Here is a 19,275-nt window from a genome sequence, read left to right as displayed (position 1 = left end):
CCCTTAATGACAGGCCATTTTTTGTGATTCGGCACTGCGTTACTTTAACGAAAAATTGCGCAGTCGTGCGACACTGTACCCAAATACAATTGATGTCCTTTTTTCCCCACAAATAGAGCTTTCTTTTGGTGGTATTTGATCACTTCTGCCGTTTTTAAATTTTGCGCTATAAACAAAAAGCGTAACCATTTTGAAAAAACAAAAAATTTTTTGCTTTCTGCTATAAAACATTCCTAATAAAAAAAAAAAAAATTGAAAAAATCAATTTTTTTTATCGGTGTAGTCCAATTTGTATTCTGCTACATATTTTTGGTAAAAAAAAAAATATCCCAAAAAGCGTATTTTAATTTGTTTGCGCAAAAGTTTTAGCGTTTACAAACTACGGGATAGATTTTTTTGTTTAGGACTTTTTATTTATTTTTTGTTTTAGTTAGTAATGGGTGCGATCAGCGATTTTTAGCGGGACTGCGACGTTGCGGTGGACAGATTGGACCCCTAACTGACATTTTTGATACTTTTTGGGGACCAGTGACATTAATACAGTATTCAGTGCTAAATAATATGCACTGTTACTGTATAAATGACACTGGCAGGAAAAGGGCTAACACTGGGGGGTGATCAAAGGGGTTAATGTATGCCTAACTGTGCTTACTGACTGGGGGGGGGAGGGTTCTGTGACAGGCACACAGAGATGGGGGTTTTAGCTTAGCTGAAACTCCTGATCACTCTCTGCCTGTGTGACAGAAGACCCGCCTGCTTTGTTTACATAAGCAGACAGATCTTCTGTCAGTTTCTCTAAAGATTGCGGGAGGCCGGCGGCGATCGAGCCCGCTCCTTTTCGTCTAATCACAGCGGGAGCACAGCGCCAAGACCGCGTGCACATAATCGCGTGGATATACGTGATTATGCGCAGCCGAGCCACCCTGCCGCAGTATATCTGCGTGGGGTGGTCAGCAAGTGATTAAATCATAAATTTCATATAATATCCATTCATTAAAAAGTAATGATAAAACCCAAAAGTCCCTCTTAGTCCATCAAATTGTAGCTGAAGTCCAAAAAGTGTGCTGGAAAGAAATCCAATAAAGGTGACACTCCCTTCACCAGAAAGCACTCAAATGCGCTCACCTCCTTCAGAGACCCCTGTATTACCAGTGGGTCAGACATGCTTTCATCATAACAATGAACGGAGAGGACCTCCTGAATGATCCACTTGACACCAACGGTAAAAATAGCCTTGGGTAAGGGAGGTATAAAACATCTGTGTCTTCAATGGGGTAACAACACACCAGACAGGCATAAATATGAAAAGAGAGATCTAAGTGCATACCATTTAAAATCCGAATTTATTCAATCAGTAGTATATTTACAGACACTCCTTCAGAATCAAGCAAAAAAACCAAAGCATAAAGCTGATACCATTTGGCTAGCGAGACAGCAGCAGGTGACGTCAGTCGGTAGGCTCCATCTCCCGTACGCGTTATGTCCTACAGGACTTTGTCAGCGGGGGCCGCTGCTGTCTCGCTAGCCGAACGGTATCGACATCGGCTTTTGCTTTGGTTTTTATCCCTTGATTCTGAAGAAGTGTTTGTAAGTGTATTACTGATTGAATAAATTTGGATATTCAATGGTATGCACTTAGATCTCTCTTTTCATAATTATGCCTGTCTGGTGTGCTGTTACCCCATCGGAGACACTAAGGTTTTATACCTCCCTCACCCAAGGCTATCTTTACCGTTGGTGTCAAGTGGATTTTTCAGGAGATCCTCTCCGTTCATTGTTATGATGAAAGCCTGTCTGACCCACTGGTAATACAGGGATCTCTGAAGGAGGTGAGCTCATTTTAGTGCTTTCTGGTGAAGGGAGTGTCGCCTTTATTGGATTTCTTTCCAGCACCTTTTTGGACTTAAGCTACCATTTGATGGACTTTCTAAGAGGGACTTTTGGGTTTTATTATTACTTTTCAATGAATGGATTTTATATGAAATTTATGATTTAAAGATTAGTTTTTGCGCTGCACTATATATTTTTATGATTGAGTTGTTTTTATCTCTTGTTAGTTTTTTTGATCTTGTACAATAAATGTCTACTTTTTAATTCTACACTTAGTGGCGCCTACCCGCCTCTGCTTTCCACATATTTTACAGAGTCCATGGACACACTCTGAGGATGGCTGCCTCTTTCTAAGTGCAATATTCCTATCTGCCTGGACAGCAGATTTTTAATATACCTATTACAACAGTCAGACATTTTGTATTTGGAGCACAAGAATCTTACTACTCTTTCGTTCCATCGACTGACACAGCGCTCCATAAATCATAACTACTGGGTTATATTGCCCCCTCCAGGAGTAGGACTAAGCAGAACAAAAAAAAAAAAAACCTAGATACGCCCATGGGCCGTCCTCACCTTGGTATAACCCCCCTCTCTGGTCTAGGTAATCAGTTTTAGCCAGGAGTAAGGCTAGGGCCTAGGCTTCTGGCTGGGATCTCTGGTCCTAACAATATTTTCTCCTTCATTACATTTTTTTTTTTCTGTCGGGAGATCTACAATCAACTGCTGGGCTGGATAATCTAGATCCAGGGGTCCCCTCAGCCCAGCCAGCGAGTGTATGCAGACTGCAGCTACGCACTAGGTCAGCCTCTACATGTCCTTACGGACAAAGGCCAGCCCACAAGCTAAACATCTCGCAGGGTCGCATACGACCAGGCTTGGGCCTGAGTCGCAGCGGTCCCTTGGCAGGCAGCTCCCCTACTTCGGTGGCAAGTACCTGCACCATGGAAGGGTAAGTACAGTCCCCACTCTCCCCTTTTGGCGTTTTTTTTGGGATGGATGATGGGGACTGATAGGGAACCTGCCTGCAGGTTCCCTCCTCCCATCCTTAAATCCCTCAGTGAGCTGGGCTTCCCCCACTCCCTTTCCCCCTGTCTGGACCTGAAGTCTGGTGGGGGTCCCAGGGCAGAGAATGCAGGGGTCTCCCCTGCCGTCCCCACTCTGTAAGGGTCCTGGGGTAGTGTGTGTCCTGCCCTGGTAGTCTGGAGGGGTCCCATTGTAGGAGACCCCGAGGTGCATGCCCTACTGTTTGCAGTGTGGGTATAGGGCAGGGGGGTCCCAGTTCAGAGTACGCAGCTGAGTCTCCCTCAACGTGTGTCCTACCTTCAGGGGCTCGGGGGGGATGCCCTTTTGGAGAGTGCGGGGGGGAGGTCCCCTTGCGTAGAGTGCAGCATTGCAGAGGGCGCAGGGAAGATCCTGGCAGCATGTTTCTTCATTTGTAGCTGATCATGGCCATTTTCCCTTAGTCTGGCTGGTCTCTGGTTGGCAGCCATGTTTGTGTAGCCGGATGATGTCACAGGAGCCCTTAGTCGGATAGACGCTGGAGACGACCGAAGCCTCCTGTGGATGCCGAAGCTCCTTCTTTTCCTCCTCAGTTTCCTCTTCCTGTTCACGGGACATATGAACAGGGATGGCGTCCATAATGATGCTGGGTTCGAATTCTCGGCACTTCTCCAGTCGATGGGGTGAGTCCTTGGGGATCCCTGTTATCTCTCTTCTGATAGGTACCCTGAACCTTGTACTGCAAGGTCTTCCTTTCATTATGGAGCCTCGTGGTCGCATCTCCCCCCCACTGACTCATGGATGTGGCAGGTCCCTCGGAACTCCAGCTTCCCATGGTTGCACTAACGGCGGTCCTGCAGTCTTTAGTGTTTTGGGTGGAAGTGGTGTGTGGGCAAAGGCCCAGGAGGAAGAGTCCCCTGCCTTCCCCTGCTCAGTCTGTCTCATCGGATTCTAAGCCTGATGACGCCTGTCCCGGAGTACCTAATATCACATCCCCCAGATCCATCTGATAGTGAGGATGATTCCTCCATGGTTGCAGCAGCGAAAAAAAAAAAGTGCTGGTAGACGCACTTATCACTGCTGTGCATAAGACATTAAAAATGGAGGAAGCAGCTGATGTAGCCACAGACGTGGCTGTCGTTTGGAGTATGAGGCAACTTATGCATACCTGAGGATTTTCCTTATGTGCCTTATTTTGACAGGTTTTCCTGTAAGGAATGGGACCAACCAAAATTACCCTTTGTGGTCCCCAAACATTTTGTTGTGTGTTACCCTTTTGAGGAGTCCCTTTTAAAAAAAGTGGACTAGTTCACCATTGGTGGACCCATCTGTTTTCAGGTTGAATAGAGCAATCATGATCCCGACAGAGGATTCCCCGTCCTTTAAGGATTCGGCTGACAGGAAAGCGGAGGCTGTGGCACGCAGCATGTTTACTATAGCTGGTTCAGCATTGCGGCCAGTCTTTGCCTCAGCCCTGGTGTCTGACTCTAACTGAATGGGCCAAGTTTTTGCGCCAAAGACTGGTGAGTGATCAGGTCCCCCGCTGCTTATGTTTATTTAGCAGACCAGTTGGTCCATGGGCTGCCGTTTATTTGTGATGCAGCTTTGGATACAGCTCCTGTGCTTTGTTTCAGCGGTGGTGATTAAGCGTGTTCTGTGGCTTAAGAATTGGTCCGCAGACAAAGCTTCTAAGAAAGCTCTCATTGGTCTGCCCTTTCAAGGTGATCGCCTGTTTGGGGGTACCCTGGATGAGATCATTAAAGGTATCACGGAGGGGAAGAATACCTTCCTGCCACAGTCAAGCAAAGGGAAGGAGCCTCGTTGCAGACAGGGGGCCCTCCTCCTCAGCCCATAGAAAATTATTTTGTGCTTTTAGGATGGAGAATAAGAGAAATAGATCTTTTAAATCTTCCCCCGGAGGCTCCAAGCAACCTTGGTCTGGTAAGCCTAGAGCTAGCTTCTCCTGGACCAGCTGACAAGACCCCTTCAGTATGAAGGTCTGCCCTCACCCATTATTGGGGTGGGGGGACATCTTTGCTGGTTTCTGGTCCGTGGACTTCTTTTGTAAGGCGTCGAGGAGACCCGCAAATTGTTGATTTTGGGGGTACCCAGAAAGGGCGTCAGTTTGTTCTTTTCTGGTGTTTTAGATCCTGAGTCTCCTTGTGCAAATTTAATTCCTGAAAAGGTTTAGGTGATGTCCGAACTACCTAAGGTACCCCCTATCCCTGTCTAGGGAATTGATTTACCTAGGTCTGATTTTAATTCTTACCAGGGTGGTCCTTCCCTTTTGGCAAATCAGGAGCCACAGGCCGTGATTCATCGGCTGCTATCACATAGACAGTTCTCTCTACCGATTTGCATACAGGTTCTGAGTCTGGTGGTATCCACCTTCAAGACTGTTTTGTTTGCACAGTCCTACATGAAGCTTCTTAAGCAGGTTTGGCTCCACAGGAGGATGCCTAAGTTCACGATGGGGTCAGGGGGTCCTCTGACAGACACCGCAGGCATCCAAGGGCCATGATAAGTCTAGTATCTTCAGCTCAAACTTCTGCAAGGAATAAAGAGTCAGGATCTTCCAATCATACTGGTGGCCATAAACATCTCTGGGGGGCTTCCTCTCAGAGAAGACCAATTGTCCCAAGGGCCCGCCGGCTGCGCAAAATGCGTTTTTATGGGAAATTGGTATCAATCACAGCCGGTCACATTTAAATGAGGAAGTGCCGTTTATGGGCTCTCCTCACCTCACACTGTGTGTGTGTGGCGAGAAAAGCTGATCAGCGGCTCCTCAAAGGGGAGCCTAGGACAGGTAATTAGAGCACTGATCATCAGTGCCCTGATTACTGTAAAGTAAAAAAATGTGCCTATAAGTCCCCCCAAACCAGTGCCCATAGTTCTGCCAGTCAGTGGCTGCTCATCTGTGCTGCTCGTCAGTACTGCCCGTCAGTGTTCATCAGTGCGTCCTATCAGTGCCCATTAGTGCCACCTCATCAATGTCCATCAGTGAAGGAGTAAAATTATTTATTTTCAAAATTTACTCACAAAAAAATAAAAACTTTTTTTTTTTTTAAATTATCTTTTTTCTTTTTTTTGTAAAAAAATAAAAAACCCAGCGGTGATTAAACACCACCAAAAGAAAGCTCTATTTGTGTGGGGAAAAAGATAAAAATGTCTTTAGGGTACAGTGTAGCATGACTGCACAAATTTTATTCTAAGTGTGACAGCTGAAAATTTGCCTGGGAAGGAAGGGGGTGAAAGGTCCCTGTATTGAAGTGGTTAATATAATACAGCTTTGTTTACATTTTTCACTGTGTTCTCATTGCGGCACCAGGATGGAGATGGCCGAGTGTGTCTCACCACCAGACCCACTCTCCGAGGGGGAATCTTCGGGATCCCATTCTGCTATGGCGGCCATGACGGCGTTCCTACAATCCTTAGTGTCAAAAATGAACATGGTTTTGCAAAAGCGACCTGCCAAAAAGCTTCCGCTGTCCTCTTATTTCATCTGGCTCCTCAGAATCTGAGGAGGATGTACCCGCCACGGACATAAGTCACCCCACGGCTCTGCGTCCACACATCTCGAGTGTTCTGACAGTGAGGATGATTTCTCTTCTTCCACCTCAGGGATGGTTGAAGCACTAATTGTTTCAGTGCGGGAAACCTTAAAAATGGAGGACGCAGTAGATGCTGTCGGCCACGCTGGTGCAATTTGGCACCCGCAGGCCTGCCAAAGTGACTAAATCTCCATCAGGGGGTCTTTCTAGCTTCCATCGATATAAAGGACGCATATCTTTAAATTCCGATCTACATTGGACATCAACGTTTTCTTCGTTTTACCATAGGCGAGAAGCACTATCAGTTCGTGGCGTTACCCTTTGGTTTTGCCTCCACTCCTCGGGTCTTCAAGAAAGTGTTGGCCCTGGTGTTAGCCTTACTTAGGCAACAGGGGATTTCCGTTCTGGGATACCTGGATGACCTTCTTCTGAGGACGGATTCCTCGTCGGCCATGAAAGAGGACCTGGACATCATGGTGAGAACTCTGCAAGAGTTCGGCAGGATTCTGAATTTTCAAGTCAGCCTTGAAACTCCGTCCAACAAGTTGGACTTTCTGGGGCTGACTCTGCATTCAGCGTCAGCCCGGGTGTTTCTACCAGATCCAGAACTCTTGAAGTTGCAGCAGGAAATTTGCCTCCTGTTATCCAGTTGTCAGTCATCTCTGAGGACCTGCATGCAGGTTCTAGGTTTGATGGTCTCTACTTTCGAGGCCGTTCCATTCACTCAGTTCCATACCAGACTTCTGCAAAAAGAGATTCTAGCCAAATGGGACAAGCATCCTCAGGCTCTGGACAATTTGATCCTGTTGAGTTGCGTGACGAGAGTATCTCTGCTTTGGTGGCTTTGATAAGGAAAGTCATTCCTCCCACTGTTCTGGACAGTAGTGACTAGGGGCACCAGTCTGTCCGGATGGGGGGAGGGGGGTCCTAGGCACAGATTCAGCCCAGGGGTTTTGGTCCTCGGAGGAGTCCAGTCTGCGGTCCAAAATCCTGGAAATTTGAGCCATCCAACTTTGCCTACTCCGGTAGACGGATCGTCTGGGGGGTGGGGGGGTGGGGTGGGGATCCTATTCGACAACTCCACGGCTGTGGCATATCTCAATCACCAAGGGGGAAACCATAAATGCCCTAGCAACAAAAGAAGTGGCCAGTATTCTGCATTGGGCAGAACGTCTTACTCTGGCGATGTCGGCAGTGCACATTCCAGGGGTGGAAAATTGGCAGGAGGACTATCTCAGTCATCAGGCTGTGTGTCCGGGAGAATGGTCTCTTCACCCGAAAGTTTTTCATCAACAGTGCCTTCGGTGGGGGACACCAGATGTGGACCTGTTGGCCTCTCGTCTCAACCAGAAGGTTCCAAGGTTCGTTGTGAGGTCTTGGGATCCTCTGGCGGATGCCGCGGACGCTCTGGTGGCCCCTTAGGGCTGGTATTGTCTGATTTATGCATTTCCTCCAATACAACTTCTGCCGAGACTTCTGCACAGAATCGAGGCAGAAGGGATTCCAGTGATTCTGGTGACACCAGACCGGCCTCGTCGATCCTGGTATGATTGGTAGCCAACGCCACTTGACGGCTTACTCTCAGGGAAGATCTTCTGTCTCAAGGACCGATCTTCCATCCTGCTTTAATGGCTTGGCTATTAAAAGCCAGGTACTAAAGGATAGAGGTTTGTCGGACTCTGTGATTCCTACCCTATTAATAGCTAGGATTTCTACCTATCGTAAAATTTACCATCGAGTTTGGAAAGCAAATATTTCTTGGTGTGAGTCTCGGGGAATTTCCCCCCGCTCCTTTTCGGTATCATGTCTTTTGGAGTTTTTACAAAAATGTTGATCAACGTTTAACCTTGGGCACCATTAAGGGCCAGATTTTGGCTTTGGCAGTTTTCTTCCAAAGACAGTTGGCATTTAATTCCTTGGTTCGCACATTCGTGCAGGGAGTTTGTCATTTGGTTCCACCCGTGCGGTCCTTAGTGTCTCCGTGGAACCTCAACCTGGTACTTTTAGTCCTCTAAAAAACGCTGTTTGAGAATATTCGTGAAATTCCTATACTTACCTTGTCACAGAAGGTGGCCTTTTTTTTTTTTTTTCTTTGTGGCTATTACTTTTGCACGCACGGTCTCGGAGCTTACTGTGTTGTCCTTTCAGTCGCCTTATCTGGTGGTTCATTGGGACAAGGTGGTGCTTCGTCCCGGTCAGTCGTTCCTTCCTATGGTTGTGTCAGGGTTTCACTTGAATGAGGACATTGTGTTGCCTTTGTTATGTCCTAAGCCTAAGCACCCCATGAAGGTTGCTTTGCATTCGTTAGACATGGTTCGGGCCATCAGGATGTACTTGATGGCGACTGAGTCAATTCGGAAGTCGGATTCCTTGTTTCCTCTTACGGAGGGTCCTCGTAAGGGACAGGCTGCATCTGCTGCAACCATTTCCAGATATATCAGGCAGACGGTAGTGCGGGTCTATTCTATTAAGGGTCAGGTTCATACTTTCCCGGTTAAGGCGCATTCTAGGAGGGCGCTCGGTGCCTCCTGGGCCTTCCGTCACCAGGTGTCAGTGGTTCAGGTTTGCAAAGCGGCCACCTGGGCATCTGTACACACGCTCACTACGTTTTACAAAGTGGATATTTTTGCGTCTGCGGATGCTGCTTTGGGCCGCAAGGTTTTGCAGGCCACGCTGGCAGAGTCTTCTGCCTTTTGAGGGTGTTCCTTTTCTGGCATGGGAGTTCCAGTTGTTCCTGGTTGAGCTCCTTGGTTACCTGGTTGGCTATGTTTAGCTTGTTGGGAATTGTTTTTCCTGTGTTTGTATCCACCCTCATGCTGATACTGCTTTGGGACGTCCCATTCGACTAATGAAGATATGTCGCTGTGTCCGTCAATGAACATCAGAGAAAAGGATTTTACGATAAGACAAAAATCCAGTTTTCTGCTTCGTTCATTAATGGGCTCCAGAATCTTCTTGAACATTGTGTCATGTGCACCCTACTAGAGTAGGTCACTAGGCTGGAAAAAAAAAAAAACGTTATCACGTCTATGGGGCAGTCCCAGGGGATATACTCCCCCCTCCCTGCTAGTCAGGAGTAAGGACCTAGTTTCTTGCTGCGATCTCTGTTCCTAGTATTTTTTTCTTTTTAAAAATGAATTTGTTCCTCTCATGTTCTGTTCCTGTGAGAACTATAATTAATTGCTGGACTGGATATTATATATCCTTACAGTCTCCCAAGCCTGTCCAGCGATCGTGTGCGGGCCTCAGCTCCTCGCTAAGTCAGCCACGACATAGCCCCACTGGACGGGAGCTGGCTTGAGAGTATGACGTCTCGTGAGTGCGCATACGACCTGGTCCTTGCCCAAGTTGCAGCATGCCTCCTGGCCCGCTGTTCCGATGGTGCAGTGGTCTGCCTGGAGCGCTGCCATGGTGTGCGAAGTAGTGTCCCCCCCCCCCCCCCCCACTTTTACTGATGGCCTTTTGGGGTGGACGTGGGCCCCTCCCTGGGACGGTTGGACCCCTGGGTTCCCTTTTTTCCCTCGCAGCGTCCCCCCCCATATGTCAGGATCCCCTGTGGACCACCCCCATCTACCCACACCTTCCCTCCCTCCCTCCTAGCTGGGAGGGGGGTGCTGCCTGCAGCCAAAGGCATATTTTTTTTTTGTTTTTTTTAGGGGGGAGTTGTCCTGGTGAGGGTTCCTGCCAGGGCCCCCCTTTACTGTCAAAATATCCCCTGTGGGTCCCGGGAGCTGCCATTTTGTTGTGGATTGCTGGCTGTATATATCGGCGGCCATGTTTGTGTAGTCCAACACCCATTTTCTTGTGGTATCACATCCAATAGAGCAGCGGCCAAATGTTTTTGGAGCCTTATAGGTGGTGATTGCAGCGGCGGACCTCAAGTGCTGACTCCTGGACTTCCTCTTTCTCTCTGATCGCAAAGGTTTTTTCTTTTCCCACCTATTTTAACAAAATTGTCGCAAGTCAGTGGGGTTGCCCTAAACGCATTGTGGCGATACCTAAGTGTTTCTCTAGAAGGTATCCCTTTAAAGAGTCCCTGTAAAAAAGTGGACAGTCCCACCTGTGGTGGATTCTCAGGTTTCCATGCTGAATAAATCCACTCTAATTCTGGTGGCGGAGTCTCCGGCTTTTAAAGACCCTTTTGATAGGAGAGTGGAGACCTTGCTCCAACACATGTTTACTATGGCCGGTTCAGTCCTTAGGTCATCGTTCACCATTTCCTTGGTGTCCCAGACCATGATGGAGTGGGCAAAGCTTTTGCGCCTGGATCTGGACCTTTGCGGAGCTGGCGAACCAGTTGGTCTAGGGGTTGCAGTTTCTGTGATGCCTCTGGATGTGGCTCCCTTCGTTTCTAGGCTGTCCGTGACAGCAGTGGTCCTTCGGCGCATGATATGGCTGAAATGCTGGTCTGTGGCCCAAGCTTCAAATACAGCTTTATCAGATCTCCCCTTTGTGGGGGTATAGCCTGTTGAGTTCTTCCTGGGAAGAAATCATTACTCTACTCCCACAGGCTTTGAGGAGCAGGGATTCTAATCGCAGACGTGGTCCTTTTTTCTTGGCTCAGAAGCAGCCTTTTCATTCCTCAGGATCTCAAGACAGACTAGTAAGCCGAGAGCAGGTCCTTCCAGGCCTGCAGACAAGCCCTCTTCTCCCTGAAGTGGAGCCCTCACCCATATTTGGGGTGGGGGGACATCTTCACTCTTTTCCCGGACCCGTGCACCTTCCTGATTCAAGACAGGTGGGTCCACAAGCTTATTCAGTCCGGCAACAAGATTGAATTTCGGCTTTATCCTCCAGAGAGGTTCTTACCTTCCAACCTGCGTGGGGGTGTACACTTGTCTTGCAAGTGCTTTGTGTGTGTCGTTTGCCTTTTTCTTGGGATCTGCGGTTCTCTTTTCCCTGATTGGGGTCACCAGTGAGACACCTTTAAGTATAAGGATACCATGTGAGTGCTACTCTTACATTTCCTTTCCTAATTTATCTACAGAGTTACACTATGTGCTTTTTGTTTTTATCCGATTTATATGGTTCTTTGAACACCTACCTTTGAGAGCCTTCTTCCCTCATACCAATGAGAAGCTCAGCAAGTGGATTCTGTCATCTTATCAAAAGTGAGCCAAGGTCTGTCCATTAATTTGGTAGACCAACTTTATTTGGTAAGCAGTTTGGTTTACTATAAGTCGCTTTTAAAGCTGCCATAGAAGACAACATCCACCTTCTGAAATCTAGTGGGACTTTCACAATTTAGCGACTCAGTTGCAGGGACTATATTTTTGTTGCAAAAAAAACTTTATTTTTTTTTGTTCATCATATTATGTACATATTCACTTTGCACAATTTTATTGGTTATCACTACCAATTTAATCGTTATCACTGGTTTTGAAATTTTATATATAATTTTTTTTTTATATTTTATTTTTTATGGGTTAAGGCCCAGGGATCCTCAAACTACAGCCCTCCAGCTGTTGCGGAACTACAAATCCCATGAGGCATTGGAAAACTGACATTCACAGACATGACTAGGCATGATGGGAATTGTAGTTCTTGAACAACTGGAGGGCCACAGTTTGAAGACCCATGCTCTAAGTCAAGGGTCTTAAAACTATGGCCCTCCAGTTGTTCAGGAACTACAATTCCCATCATGCCTAGTCATGTCTGTGAATGTCAGAGTATTACAATGCCTCATGGGATGTGTAGTTCTGCAACAGCTGGAGGGCCGTAGTTTGAGGATCCATGGGTTAAGCGCTACACATTTTTATACTACAATCTGGGATTCTCTATAGGTCCATGTGTGCAGCTTCCCTCCTATATCACATAGGTTATTTACTCAGAGGTTTCACAGTCACTTGTTTTTACAATTATATTATTTATTTAATATAGATATGTTTTAGCGCAGGAATCCACTCCATCTTCCATTGGTCGGTTTGCATTCAGGGGAGCCCGGTATGGCTTCAATTGGACAATGCCAGGGCATATGTCAATCACCAAGGGGTCACAAAAAGTGTCCTAGCGGCTCGAGAAGTAGCCGGCATTCCAAGGTGGGAGGAAAGTTTTGTTCCAGCCCTCTCTGCTTTACATATTCCAGGGTGGAACATTGGCAGACGGATTACCTCAATTGACAGACGTTGGACCAGGGGGAATTTGTTACTTCATCCTGAGGAGTTTCATCAGCTGTCTCTCCGGTGGGTAACTCCTGAGGTGGACCTGTTGGTCTCTCGTCTCAACAGGAGGGTGCAGAAGTTTGTGGCGAGGTCTCAGGATCCTCTGGCCAACACCACAGACGGATTTGTGGCTCCCTGCGGCCAGTATCGTCTGATAAGACGCCTTTCCCCCTCTAAAACTTCTACTGAGACTTCTGCAAAATTCGAGGCAGATGGAACTCTGGTCATCCTAGTGGCCCCCAGACTGGCCTTGCTGGTCTTTGTACGTGGATTTAGGACTGCTGGTCGCCGATGTCCCTTAAGGATTTGAAGAAGACCTATTGGCTCAAGAGCCATTCTTCCATCCTGCTTTAACGTCTTGGCTGTTGAAAGCCAGGTGCTGAAGGATAGGGGTTTGTCTGACTCTGTGATCCCCACACTTAAAAGCTAGAAAATCGACCTCTAGCAAGATTTAGAAGTCGTTGATTGCATTGTGTGAATCTCGGGTTTCCCCCCCCCCCCCCTCCCCCTGTTCCTTTTCGGTGGCTCGAATCTTGACATTCCTCCAAAGAGGTGTGGAACAGCTCTTTGCCTTGGGTACCATCAAGCGCCAGGTTTTGGCCATGGCGATTTTCTTTTAATGACCTTTGGCTACGCATTCTTTGATTGGCACCTTTGTTCAGGGGGTTCACCACTTGGCTCCTCCAGTGCGCTCTTCCGTTGCCCCTGTGGGATCTCAACTTGGTACTGTCGGTTCTTCAGAAACTGCCTTTCGAAAATATTTGTGTGGTTCCTCTGCTCATTGTCCCAGAAAGTAGCCGCCTTGGTGGCTATTATTTCTGCATGCAGGGTGTCGGAGCAGGCTGCTTTGTCTTGTCGTTCGCCTTACTTGGTGGTTCACAGAGATAGTGGTGCTTCGCCCTTGTCACTCGTTCCTTCCTAAGGTTGTCTCTGGTTTTCATCTGAATGAAGACAATTTGTTGTCTTCCCTGTGTCCTAAGCATCCTAAGGAGATTGCCTTACATTCTCTGGATGTGGTTCGTGCGATCAGGGTGTACCTGGCGGCAACCGAGTCGTTTAGGAAGTCGGATGCTGCTTTTGGCTGCAGGGTTTTGCAGGCTGCTGTTTGAGAGGACTAGTCCTCTTTGAGGGTGTATGTCATTTTTGACACTGCTTTGGGACATCCCAATGGTCAAGAAGATTCTGAAGCTTTGTCAGTCAATGAACGAAAGAGAAAATTGGATTTTTTCTTACCATAAAATCCTTTTCTCTGATGTTCATTGACGGACACAGCACCCACCCCTCTATTGAGTTGGGTTATATTTATTTTGACACTGCGTGCAACACAACTAAGTACCTGTAGCAGGAGGGGGAGTATATCCCCTCAAACTGCCATTATAAGCGTGGTAAAGGTGTTTTTTTTTTTTTTTTTCCTGTCTAGTGTCCTATTCCTGTAGGGGGCAGCATAACCCAATGGTCAAGAAATTTTTGGAGCTGTGTCCTTCAATTAAATCAGAGAAAAGTATTTTACTGTAAGACAAAAATCCAATTATATATATATATATATATATATATATATATATATATATATAGGTGCTCTAGGTGGGCAGCCATTAAGCGATCTCCAAAACAGGAACAGTTTTACAGGTAGAGGCAACTAACATTTTTTACCCTACTCCTATTTTCTGACTGTTTTCACTAGTTTTGCATTTTCCTTAGGTCAGTGTCACTACTGGTAGCATGATGCAATATCTAGACCCTATAGAGGTAGCACAGGCAGTCCAACTCCTCCAGGATGACACATCAATATGTGCCATTGCCAGAAGGTTAGCTGTGTCTCCTAGCACACTCAGGAGCATGGCGAAGATTCCAGGAGAAGGGCAGTTACTCTGAGAGCTGGACAGGGCTGAAGGTCAGCAGGTCAGCTCCTTTGTGCAAAGAGGAACAGGATGAGCACTGCCAGAGCCCTACAAAATGACCAGCATCATGCCAATGGTGTAAATGTCTCTGACCAAACAATCAGAAAAAGACTAAATGAGGGTGGCCTGATTGGCATTTTCCATTGAAGACCAGAATTGGTAGGTCTGCTACTGGCGCCCTGTGCTTTTTTACAGATGAGAGCAAGTTCACCCTGAGCACATGTGACAGACATGAAAGGGACTCACCGACCACTACAGGCTAGACAATGGCACTCTGACTGCCATTAGGTAGAGGGATAAAATCCTTGGACCCATTGTCAGACCCTACGCTGGCTTAGTGGGTCCTGGGTTCCTCCTGGTGCACAATAATGCCCATCCTCATTTTGCGAGAGTATGCAGCCAGTTCCTGGAGCATGAACGAATTGATAACATTGAATGGCCCCCACTCTTTCCTGACCTACATCCAATGGAGCACCTCTGGGATATTGTTTCAGTGCATTTCAATCTGTTCAGGAGCTCAGTGATGCCCTGGTCCAGATCTGAGAGGAAATAACCCAGGACACCATCTGTCGTATCATAAGGAGCATGCCCCGACATTGTCAGTTGCTGCAATGAAATTTCAGCAAAATGGACGGTATGCTGCACAGTTTTTTCACTTTGATTTTCAAGTCTCTTTGAATTCAACCCTCAGTAGGTTGATCATTTTCATTTCCATCAAACGATGTGGTATCCTTTCATTCGGAAGACCTTACCCAGTCCATATCAGTATAGATATTTAGCATGAGAATTTATCCCATAGATATCTGATGTGTTTTCAAAGTGTTCCTTTGAGCAGTGTGTTTGTGTGTGTGTGTGTGTGTGTGTGTGTGTGTGTGTGTATGTGTATATATATATATATATATATATATATATATATATATATATATATATATATATATATTATATATATATATATTTTTTATGCACACAGTATCTCAAAAAAGTGAGTACACCCCTCAGATTTTTGTAAATATTTTATTATATCTTTTTATGTGACAACACTGAAGAAATTACTTTTCTACAATGTAAAGTAGTGAGTGTACAGCTTGTATAACTATACATTTGCTGTCCCCTCAAAATAACTCAACACAGCCATTAATGTCTAAACCGCTGGAAACACTCCTAAGTGAAAATGTCCAAATTGTGCCCAAAGTGTCAATATTTTGTGTAGCCACCATTATTTTCCAGCCCTTCCTTAACCCTCTTGGGCATGGAGTTCACCAGAGATTCACAGGTAGCCACTGGAGTCCTCGTCCTCTCCTTCTCTATGACGACATCATGGAGCTGATGGATTTTCGAGACCTTGTGCTCCTTCAGTTTGAGGATGCCCCACAGATGCTCAGTTAGGTTTAGGTCTGGAGACATGGTTGGCCAGTCAATCACCTTTACCCTCAGCTTCTTTAGCAAGGCATTCATGGTTCCCTCAATAAACTGTAGCTCTCCAGTGCAGACAGCACTCATGCAGCCCTAGACCATGACAATTCCTCCACCATGCTTGACTGTAGGCAAGACACCCTTGTCTTTGTACTCCTCACCTGGTTGCCACCACACACGCTTGGCTCCTCACCTGGTTGCCACCACACACGCTTGACACCATCTGAACCAAATACATTTATCTTGGTCTCATCAGACCACAGAACATGGTTCTAGTAATCCATGTTCTTAGTCTGCTTGTCTTCAGCAAACTGTTTGCGGGCTTGCATCATCTTTAGAGGAGGCTTCCTTTTGGGATGACAGCCATGCAGACCAAATTGATGCAGTGTGCGGCGTATGATTTGAGCACTGACAGGCTGACCCCCCACCCCAACTCTGCAGCAATGCTAGCAGCACTCATTCGTCTATTTCCCAAAGACAACCTCTTGATATGACCCTGAGCACGTGAACTCAACTTCTGAGTGGAACCTGTCCTGTTAAACCACTGTATTGTCTTGGCCACCGTGCTGCAGCTCAGTTTCAGGGTCTTGACAATCTTCTTATAGCCTAGGCCATCTCTATGTAGAGCAACATTTCTTTTTTCCAGATCCCCAGAGAGTTTATTGCCATGAGGTGCCATGTTGAACTTCCAGTAACCAGTATGAGAGTGTGAGAGCTAGAACACCAAATTTAACCACCCCAGCTCCCCATTTACACCTGAGACCTTGTAACACGAACGAGTCACATGACACCGGGGAGGCAAAATGGCTAATTGGGCCCAATTTGGACATTTTCACTTAGGAATGTACTTTTAGAAATGAATGGCTGTGTGTTGTTATTTTGAGGAGACAGCAAATTCACACTGTTTTACAAGCTGTACACACACTACTTTACATTGTAGCAAAGTGTTATTTATCTGATGTCTTTTCAGTTGGGTAGAGTTTTTTTTTTCTAGTTTGAAAAAAAATGTGACAGTAGGTAGTTGGAGCAAAGATACTGGTTTGCCCAAAGCCTGAACCTGCAGGGGCGTCTTTAAGGTAGTTTAGCATTCCAATCTTGTTTATACAAAAGCCACATTGATATAGCTGTGATTCAGGAATCATCAGTACAGTTGGAGACTAATTCTTGTACAGTAAAACCTTGGTTTGAGAGTAACTTGGTTTAAGAGCGCTTTGCAAGACAAGCAAAATTTTCAAATAAATTTTGACTTGATATACAAGCGATGTCTTGATATACAAGTAGCCTCAAGTCACAGCTGAGTATAAAAGAGAAGAGAGGCGCCTCTAAGTGTAGCAATATGGTTAAATTTAATGAAGGTACAACATTTAGCAACTCGCATGGTCGATGATTGGAACAGGCACGTCTAAGGATGCAGCATCAGGGGTAAAGCTGTCCACATAGGACCATCCTCCGCACCGTCATCTACATCATCCTTTCCATGCTGCCCCTCGCTTTCAGATCGCTTTACTGCAGCGTGGTCTTCCCTGTCAGGATTACAGACTGGCAGCCGGCGGTGCAGAAGAGGGTCTATGTGGACAGCTTTACCCCGGATGCCTGCATACTTAAATGTGCCTGTTTTATTCATCAACCATGTGAGTTGCTAAATGTTGTACCTTTATTAAATGGAACCATATTGCTACACTTAGAGGCGCCTCTCTTCTCTTTGATACCCTGTAGCTCCTGCTGGATTTTGCTTCCAATCCCCTTGTGGAAGCGGCTATTTGTGGATGGACATTTTATGGTTACACAACCTATCGTAATGCTACAATCTTTTTATATTGACTATAAACTGAAGGATTTATGAATAAATGGTTGTGGAACGAATCATCTGAGTTTCCATTATTTCTTATGGGGAAATTCGCTTTGATATAAGAGTGCTTTGGATTACAAGCATGCTTCCGGAACGAATTATACTCGCAATCCAAGGTTTTACTGTATATCTAAATGGTTTATTGTAACATCACTGTTAACCAGACCTTTGTTTCTCTGCTCTGCTGTAGTGAGTTTTTTATTTTTATTGTGCTTTTTCTGGCCCTGATATTAGGAAGTGTCTGAACAAGCAAGCACACTCTCCCTACTGTTCAGCAATGACGGTTTTCTGTTTTAAATCAATAAAAAAAATGCAATATACTTGCTAATCTTCAGTTATGTGCCATTAAGGGGATATTAATTAATATTTTCGACTTTTAATATTTAAAAAAAGTATCTTGCTTTTTTTAAGCCTTGGTTCATACTATAACCTGCATGTGAATGGCACAGGAACCGCATTGCATTCCTGATTAATTAATATGCGATTTAGTGCTTTGCAATGTGAGCCCATCCATTTTTAAGCATCTCAAATCGCACCAAAGTAGTGCGTGCACTAATTTTGCAACTGCGCTGTAACTTGATTCCAGGGTGCTTTTGTATCATGCAATCTCGTGCAGTCCAACGACCTGCATTTGGGGTGTTAAGATTGTTCCTCCCTCATGTTGATTTGGAGTAAAGATGTTTCTACTAGATAACGCTGATGTGAGTTTATTATTTCATTTAATAAATTAACTTTTCCTCTAGCAACTCAACCTACTGAAGGCAAAACAGAAGGCTTTAGTAGAGCAGATTGAAAAGGAGAAAATACAGAGCAACAAGGGATCATCCTACAAGCTTTTGGTGGAACAGGCAAAACTTAAACAAGCCACTTCTAAGGTGAAGAAATAACAAACCACAGTTTTTTATACAATGAGGGTGTTTGAAGGTTCTCTTACAAGTCTCTGCCATGTGTTCCTAGACGTACAACTGAACCTAAACTTTTATTTACATGTTAGTTTATTCAAAGTAATTTTCTCTTCCGAGAAGAATTGTATTCTGACAGGGCAGTAGATTGACTTCTGCACACCCTACCTGCCCATACATGGATCAAAATTCAGCCAAATCAAATTTTCTGGAAATAATAAAATTAAATGTACTTAAGTGCACACAAATAAATTATAATACCCAATGTAAAATCTAAACGATAATGTGCAATGTAAATACTAAACATATCAAGATATAAAATTACGCATGCCTGCAAAACGACAAACTAAGGTACCTAAAATTGTCCATAGGTGACGGTTTAAATGCCTTTGCAGGTTATCCATTTAGGGTTGGGTTTGTGCTTTGGTGTTAGAATTATCGCTCCTATTTTGACGTTTGCGTCATTAATTTACGTGTGCATGCTCTTTTGCATTTGGACGTGAGCTCAGTGCAATGTGGTGTTTTTTTAACCACTTTCCGCCCAGCCTTTAGCAAAATGACAGCAGGGCGGGGTTTCCATTGTCCTGTCTGGATGTCATATGCTGCCTATCTGTGCCCATTAGTGCTGTATTTTAGTGCCATCTCATCAGTGAAGGAAAAAAATTATTT

At 45.6% G+C, this 19,275-nt stretch overlaps 1 protein-coding gene across 6 annotated transcripts in view; it reads left to right on the top strand.

Moving 5' to 3' along the window:
* BIRC6 (baculoviral IAP repeat containing 6) overlaps window positions 1-19,275 on the top strand; it is an 807,095-nt gene that overhangs the window by 338,215 nt on the left and 449,605 nt on the right. For 5 of the 6 annotated variants that reach the window (XM_082252286.1, XM_082252283.1, XM_082252284.1 and 2 more), the window contains exon 34: window positions 18,448-18,579. In XM_082252286.1, the coding sequence (XP_082108412.1) occupies window positions 18,448-18,579 (132 nt within the window). The remainder of the gene's footprint in view (window positions 1-18,447; window positions 18,580-19,275) is intronic. The other variant, XM_082252285.1, reaches the window with a different exon arrangement.

This window comes from Pelophylax lessonae, assembly GCF_965119305.1.
Source record: "Pelophylax lessonae genome assembly, chromosome: 3".
NCBI lineage: Eukaryota > Metazoa > Chordata > Amphibia > Anura > Ranidae > Pelophylax > Pelophylax lessonae.
This window is presented reverse-complemented; position numbering and strand designations above follow the sequence as displayed.